We start from the raw sequence: 8,781 nt of genomic DNA, 5'->3' as shown, positions 1-8,781 counted from the left end.
TTCCCTTTTTTTTTTTTTTTTTTTTTTTTTTTTTAAGTCTTAATTTACCCAGAATTTATTGTACCACAGTCCGGCTTAAGATATTCAAGAGCTAAACTGCTATTTCTCTCTCCCCCTTCAATAAATCTAAATATATATTAGTCATCTTAATCTATAGCAACAGTAAAAAGCCGTCAGTAGTTCTCTGTTATGCTATGTTATGTTATCACTTTCTTTGTCTTTATCTTGCTTCAAAAAAAAAAAAAGACTAAACTGCTTTGTGCAATGGATGTATTTAAATGTCTATCTGAAGTCTGACTATTTGTTACATGCTCTGGTCCCATGATGCCAGTGCATTTACAGGTTTTAGGAGAGGGGCTTCTGGTCAACTTTTTTTCATCAAGTTACTATTAGCTGGTCCAAACATTGCTGTTATTCAATTAGATACCATTATGCTAATTTGATGTACTACATATACATATACTAATTTCCATATGTGTGTCATCCATCCTGTCCAGTCATCCTAATCAAGAGTTGCTTGACACAAATGGGCACTTCTGCCTCGCAGATAGCTCATTCTGAATGATCAGCTCAAACTGTCTCCACAGAGCAAAGTACGAAGTGATCAGTTTAAGCATCACTAAAGACCGAACATAACGGAAAGTGATCATCAGTGATTCATTTGAAAGACCAAGAGCAGCTATCAGCAGCAGCCACGCAGAAGACCGGAACTAAATGAAACAGAAATTGAGCCAAATGAGACAATGAATTTCAGTCACACTGCACTGAGCACATTGATACATGGTCTCTATTTAAAATATATCCATCAATCCAGTCTATCCCTAATCCCTGAAAGCTGCAGCATCTTAGAATGTGTTGCAGGACTAATGTATTCTGTATATAGGTAAGTATATTCACAAATGGGGATTCCACTTCAGTTGTGTCGCATGTCTGTGGATCACAGGGCAGCGGTTCACCTGCAGCGACCAACACAAACACAGTAAGAGCTCCTGGATGGGTTTGCATCAGCTATTCATAAATCTATCAGTAAGTGTGTTTGCTAATGTCCTCATTTTCTCAGGTGGCACGATTAATGTTTTAGCTTGTAAATAATTAACTAATGTGCATATCAGTGGCCAAGGAACATCTGCAGTGGCATCCAGTCAAAAGCAATCAACTGTCACTGCAGTGTCACAAACTGGCAGCTGTGGGAATGCATAAAGTCCATGGAAAGTAGACACACATTCGCTTGTGGTGGTGCAAACTGATCCAAAGACACATCCCTGTGAGTTGAAATGTTTCATCTTGTGCAAAATATTCACACACATCCCGGGGCTTTATGAATCTGCTTTATAAACGAGATTAAAGGAAAGAGGAGAGAGACTCGAGGTAAGTCACAGAACTGAAGTTTCTGCCACCAACACACATGCACACTCCCACACACATGCTCAGTGTGTTCAATGCTAGTTAGCTTGCAGCTGGCATCTGTACAGCTGGTACAGTACTCTGGGTGTCTGGGGCGAATAAACAAAGCCGGTCCAGTGTTCAAATTTGAGTGAATGACGCAAGGCAAACATTCACTTTGCATTCTGACTGAACACACTAAGAGTCAGCAGTCATGCTAGCAGCTGTAAGTGGTACTCAGAACACGAAGTAGTTTTTATGTACAGATTAGTTGCTACACTGCAAACAAAACTAAACCATAGTGAAAAACCCATATCAGCTTGTTTCAATTGAAAAATAAATGTGACATCTGACAACACCCAATAATGTAAAAAAGAAAATGTTAGTGAAAGACAACAAAAATCATTAAGGAAAGTAAAGGTAAAGGTAAAGTCAGGAGAAAAAAATCAACCAGTAAAATAATCAATTAAAAGCAAGGTCATAAAAATAGGCTTTGAGCTGTTTCTTAAAATTGTCGACCGAGGTTGCCTGCCTATTGTGAAGGGGGAGCATGTTCAAGATCCTCAGTGCATAACTACAGGGGGCTTTAAAAACAAGTACAAGAATTTTAAAATCTATCCTAAACATTACAGGAAGCCAATGCAAGGATGCTAAAACTGGGGTGATATGATCCCTTATCCTGGTTTTAGTTAAAATTCTTCCAGCCGAATCCTGTACAAGTTTGCAACCAATAAATAGTTGTTGTTTTTTTTTCGGTAAATCAGAGAAAAGTGTGTTGCAGTTATCTAAGCGGGAGAAAACAAAGGCATTGGTCAATTTCTTGCAATCTTCGAGTTTCCGAGTCTGCTTGTTAATTTGTGTCTTTGTGTGACACACAATTGTTATGATAAGGAGTTCAGTTTTGTCCTCATTTAATTTTAATGAGTTGCCACTCATCCACTGCACAATGCTGGAGTAGTAGTTTAGCAAAGGGATGAGGGCATCCTTTTCATCAGGGGTTATAGAAAGATACAACCGAGTATCATCAGCATATGAGTGGAACTCAGCCTCGTGGGCACAGACAATATCTCCAAGCGGGAGCATATAAGAAAAAAAAATCAGAACAAGTATCAAGCCGCGGGGAATACCATCGAGAAGGTTGTGCCTCTCGGAGACATAATCACCAAGGTAGTGAGGTAGGTCTTAAACCAGTTGAGTGCAGTTCCTGTGAGACTAATGAGGCTTTCCAGTCTGTACAGAAGTATTTTGTGAACAATGAGTCAAACTCTGCACTTAGGTCAAGGAGGAAGAGGACACAGACATCCTTGTGGTCTGTTCTTATTCTAAGGTCATTTATAAGTCAGTGCTGTCTCTGTGCTATGTCCAGATCTGAAACATGACTGAAATTTTTCATATGAATTGTCACTGTGTAGAAAAGCCACGAGTTGATTCAACACTATCATTCCCCAAAATCTTGCTTAGAAAGGGGAGATTGAACATGAGCTTGTAATTGCTCACAATAGATTAATCAAGTGTTGTATTTTTGATTTTAGGAGACGGAAAATTGTTGAGAATAGAATTTTTGGTTTATTGGCATTTTGCAAATAATTTTAGAAAAATATGCCTGCTTTTCACTTCGCAGGGCCTTGTCATGATGAAGTGTGAGTTTGGTTTTCCTCCACATGCACTCTGCTCTCCAACATTCCCTCTTAAGGACATCACAAAAAACAATGTACAACAACATACCATGAGCTTGCAGTTGATTAGTGTAATGAGATATTCCGACTTCTTCTAAACGACATGAATAGCACTACTGGCTCTGAAATTCAGTTCAGCTCAATGCAAGGGATTGGCAGTTAAACACCTGAAACTGTTAGTTTAAGCCATGCTAGCTGCATGACTCAGAGAGGGCAAACTTGTTCTGTCAGATGAGTGAACGAGTGTCGTGTGAATGCAAACAGAAATGAATAATAAATATGTATATAATACAATAAATAACTGAATATTTGACTTATCCTGTGAAATATCTCAACAGCCTTGGACCAAATTGACAGAAAATTATGTATAAATACTCATGGTTCTTCTCTAGTGCCACCGTGAGGTTGGCGTTTAAGGTTTTGGGTTTAATGTTTCACCAAACACTGAATGCACTGGCATTAAATTTAGAACATGCATTCATGTTCTCTTCAGGATAAACTGTAACAGCTTTGGTAATCAATTCACATGTCAAAGTCTTATAGTGCTAATCTGCTGACGTGGTAAGCTGTACCTCCAAAACATCAACATTGTCCTTGTTCGCTTTTAGTGTTAATTAACCAGCTTTAATTTAGTGATGTGTAAATATCCACTTCTTAAAACACTTGTGTTGTAAGTAACTTTTAACTTAGATTGAATGGCTGGTGCAAATGGCCAACTAGTGGATGAGTCATGAAGGAAATGATCATCTTAATCTTTTGTATTTTTTGCTCCATCCATTTTAATGTTTACTCACTGCATTTATCAGGGATTTTAAGCAGGCGCTTTCAATCACCGAAAACACAGTTTCATCAAAGAAAACCAAAAGGAAAAGAAATACAAAATGATATCTCCAAAGGGAACCCTATTGTGTGGGTTGAGCTGAGGTACCGTATATATTTCTATAGAAATATGTTTCCTCAGTTTCTTCAATACAATCAGCATTGGAACCCGCACACTGATTTCAGCACTCAACTGTGCGGGTGATGTATGGGTTGTGTGGTGGAACAGCACCACAGGAATGATCGCTGCAGTGATGAAGATGGAAAAAACGTCTTATCAGCTGCAGCATGGTGCTCCATCCCCCCAACCTCCCCACCCCCACCCCACCCCTTGAAGAGAACCTGCAGATTTGCACTATTTTCCAAATTTATATGATGTCTAATTTAGTAACTAATGGGAACTGATCAGCTAGCACAGGAAGTGGTGAATGAAAATTAAAAAGTGAAATATTGACCAGTGCCTAAACAGCTGTGAGAGATGGCTGCAAGTGATGGGTCACAGTGAATGAATCTCTTCTTAACACTCCCACACCAGCCTCTTTCAAAAATCCATAAATACCTTCTCCTGCCACAGCCACAAAAGTTTGACGCCATCAGTGTGAATTTAATGCCTCTCCAAAGGGTATTTCATAACATCTTCATTTAGCATGGGGGCAGGGGTCAGGGGAAAACAACCTATAGCTCTCTCATGCTATAGCTCCTCAATGGTTAACTGGGCTGAATGGCAAACTATGAACAGACTGAGTGTGTGTGTGTGTCTGTGTGTGTGTGTGTGTGTGTGTGTGTGTGTGTGCCATCTTAATGCTATTCTCACTTCCACGAGGTCGAAGGATTTAACCTAATATGAGAAAATGTGTATTGTTCTCTTCCTGGAACAGAGGAAATGCAGAGGAATTGCAAGCATTTCTCATATGAGATAAAGAGGAATAACAGACGCAGATATAATATAAATACAGCCTAACTGTTACAAGTGGCAGTCTGAATCAAACACAGGGATGCACATTTTCTCCCTCTCTCTCTCACACACGTTATACATAAAATAATTCACATATGTGCTTACAAAGATGTACACACACACACACACGCACACACACGCACGCACACAAACATCTGGGCAAACAGACAGTTGCAACCACAGAAATGCACATACAGAACATACTGTTCAGATATGCATATAGAGGCATACACAACCACACATCTCACCACACATGGACACACACATACACACACATATGCTGAAACACATGAACATGTAATGATACACACACACACACACACACACACACACACACACACACACAAAACAGAGCAGGGCTTTTTATATGTATAATTTCAATTCAGCCTCACTGTCATAAGGAGCCATCACATTGAAGAATGAGGCTCTTACTCACCGGAATGTTCACAGAGAGGGAGAGAGGCTGTATAGACATGAAGATATAAATCTCACTAACGTATTTCCGCAGCGGTGGAATAGAAAGTATGATATGGACGTATGAAACTTAACAGTTTAGCCACAGTGTGAAGAATTGTTGGTCGCCTTTTGCGTTTTTTTTGCATGAACAACAACAGGTTGTTCCACTCACTGAGCATCACACAGCTTCCTTCAACATGTGGAACAAAGAAAGGATCCTCTGATGATAACCGAGTAGAGACACTTTGACAGTTGCACTTTTACATTAACTTACGGCTGCAAAGAAGCAAATTAAGCAAAAGTTTCTTGATTATTTTTTGGAGGGGTCAATCTTCAACCAAGGAAACAAAGTAAAATCACAGCCTGTTCTCCATCCCCTACGGAGGAACTGAGGTTTCACCAAAATGCTTTTACTTATCAGCTGTTTTTTTGTTTTGTTTTGTTTTTGTTTTTAAAAGACCAAGCAAATCAATAGTGACTCTTCTGCCATGTGCCAGTATCATACCTCACTTTATTTGGCATCGCTGTTACATTTATACATTCCGTGTTTTCCTACTGATGATTTAGGAGAATAATGGCAACAACAAAAAAAGATTCAGCAATTGATCTTTTTTTTCTCCTTAAATTCCTTCACATCAACGTGTTTTGTTAATGTGATGGAATAGACTGGATGGTTGGACGGTTGTTTTATTTTTCGGTGATTTTGTCATTTGTCGTGCTTTTACAACAGATCCACAGGAGAAGCCGCAGCTTACCTGTCCAGAGCGATGGCAGTCATGGAGTAGATGCTCGCGAAGACGGCCGCGATCGGAAAGAAGTTGTGGAAGCGGCAGTAGACCAGTCCGAAGTACCACTCGTTGTGTACGGCGTAGGTGAAGTTGATGACCGTGTTGAAGGCGGACATGGAGGCTTCGGCGAACGCCAGGTTCAGCAGAAAATAGTTGGTGACGGTCCTCATGCGCTTATGCGCTATAATAATCCAGATCACAGTAATGTTACCTACAACGGACACAATAACTATACAACTGTACGCAATGGCCCAGAGGACGATTCTCCAGACTGGCTGCACAAACTGGTTCCAGTATACAGTCCCGTTATTGGTGTCGTTGTAGCTGGTGGTCCAGTTTGGCACATCGGTGGAATTGAATAAAGGATCCATTTTGCTGTTTAAAACCGAAAGTCACACTAAACCGCTGGATCTAAGCCTAAATCAATACACAGCAAAGATAAAGATCCCGCGCACAACGTAAAGAAATAAAAGAAAGTTTCAGAAAGCTTCACCGCTGCAGTTTACATAACTGTGCTCTGCGGAATGTTCACTTGAAAACGTCAATGTCGTGGAAATCATAAACTCAGGAATTCAGTAGAGGTAATTCAAGTGGAAATTTCAACAGCAAGCTACCTATGTTGATACTTTTACCCGTGCGTAAAAACGAAAACGCGCCTTTTACGCACATTTCAGCACAACTGCAAGTCTGTGTTCCCCCTAACCGGTGACTCATATCAAAGCCAGCGAGCTCTGCTCCTTCGTCTCTCCCTCTGCGGCTCTGCGCTGATCGGTTGCTCACCAGCTTATGGAGTGAGCGCTGCGCACCCGTCCAATAGGCAGCCTCTGTCATTATGACTATGGATGAGCCAAGGTACGTTATTCATCCCGACCGAGAAGACCGCACGGAGAAGACAACAGGATTATCATGGCTAAGTAGCTGTTATCCGATTAATTTTGCTTATAATTCCTTTATTGGCAAGAACAAACGCACGGGCAGGAGAATGAATGAACGAATTCAGACTCATGATAGATAATTACAATGATAACATAGACATAATCAATCAAACTTCATTTGTATATCACCTTTCATACAGGTTAGTGCAGTTAAAAGTGCTTGACAGATGACACATGTAGACTGTAATAGTGAGTCTCAGTCATACTGATGGCAGCAGTAGTGGCATCGCTGATGTCATTCATCTTGAATAAATAGATTTAATTTCCAAACACAACTTGTTGGTTTGTAATGGTGGTGAGCCATACTGACTGACTGCCCCCTCTTGTGGTCTCATGGTCTGGACTTTGTGTTGTTATAATAATCTCTGGCGCCTCGTAATGTAACAATTAAATCATTATTACTTGACTCATGAGGAAAAAAACAATGTAAAGACATGCTCAGTGATTTATGTCTGCACAATACTACAGACAGGATCACTTCGAGCAGTGCCTGATATTTTCCTGTTATTGTTTGCAATATCAAGCTGTATATATTTTATCAGAGCCACGTTTGCGACTCCATTTCTCATGTCTGGATCTGCAGGGATTTACCTAGAAGAGCCTGTGAGAGGATGAATGAGCTCATTAAGAGCCATACTTCCAGGTTCCCCACCAGACCCCTGACAGCACTAAAAGGTTGCAGAGTGAAAAGTCACTTGATCGCAGTGAACTAACTTTAGCCACAGGTTATGATTGATATGATTGATATTTATGTTTTAGCATAATGTTAGTTAGTAGGTGATGTAATGTACAGATATTCATGCTATGCCTCATTACAGCTTCACTATCATGCCTGTAGACTATTACTTTTGTTAAAACACAGTGTCATGCATCTTCATTTAACAACATAAAACAGCTTCTGGCTGTTTTAAATTCCCGAGAGCCTGCGAAAATATGTCCTAAAAATGTTGTGAGCGACATGCAGATTTTTGTATGGAACAGTTGGCTCGGCTCAGACCACCTGTACTGCATCAATCGTGCTTCAGAAATCAAAAAATATAACCACATGAAATCCAGATATGTCTGGATTTTATCCTTCATTTAAAGCAGAGTTGTCCACAGCAGCCTGAGGCAAGCTGCTGATTAACAGAACAATATCCTCATGAATAAATAAATGAAGTTACATCAATAAAAAACAAAATAAAAAAATAAAAAAAAGTAATGCTTGCACACTGAGCCACAAAGTTGATTCAAAAGACAATGTTTTGATCACAGTTGATCCGACTTTGTCAGGTCAAAGTTCTTAAAAATAGACACCACACCCAAAAATACAGTGTGTGTATATATGTGTGTGTGTGTGTATACAGAGTGATAAACATCTCAAAGCAATTAACAGTTGAAGGTACATCTCAAACAGTAGACACACTGTATAAAGGCAATACATCAGATTAACAAACCAGAAAATATATCAAAATATCAAAAATAAAATTATAAGCTTGAGAAAGTGGAACTAAAAATGTTTTTATAACCCAATAAGTCACTTCAGAAAATCTACACATATATACATTTATTATTTGTATATTGTTGTATTTGACTTTTAACACGGCGTGTGTGGTGGCTGAAGATCTGCGGAGATAACAGGAAGTGTTACCTTCAATTAGTGAAAACAAAAATTACATTTCATATTCCTTATTAAACACTCATGGTATTAGGGTCTGGAGAGGGTCCTCTTCTTGTAGATCTAACATGCACCATACCAAAGGATCACAGAGGACACAGGATGATCTGCC

General features: G+C 39.6%; 1 protein-coding gene across 1 annotated transcript in view; it reads right to left on the bottom strand.

Moving 5' to 3' along the window:
• Positions 1-8,095, bottom strand: part of tacr1a (tachykinin receptor 1a) — a 57,088-nt gene extending 48,993 nt beyond the window's left edge. Inside the window, exon 1 of the mRNA XM_023397611.2 lies at positions 6,045-8,095. Coding sequence (XP_023253379.1) covers positions 6,045-6,448 — 404 coding nt within the window. The 5' untranslated portion in view covers positions 6,449-8,095. The remainder of the gene's footprint in view (positions 1-6,044) is intronic.
• Between the last annotated feature and the right edge of the window lie 686 nt (positions 8,096-8,781).

The sequence above is a fragment of the Seriola lalandi genome, unplaced genomic scaffold (genome assembly GCF_002814215.2).
Source record: "Seriola lalandi dorsalis isolate HSWRI2012SDOR001 ecotype SW California unplaced genomic scaffold, Sedor1 jcf7180002054883, whole genome shotgun sequence".
In the NCBI taxonomy this organism is placed as follows: domain Eukaryota; kingdom Metazoa; phylum Chordata; class Actinopteri; order Carangiformes; family Carangidae; genus Seriola; species Seriola lalandi.
Note: the sequence above shows the minus strand (reverse complement) of the source record. Positions and strands in the feature narration are given on the sequence as shown.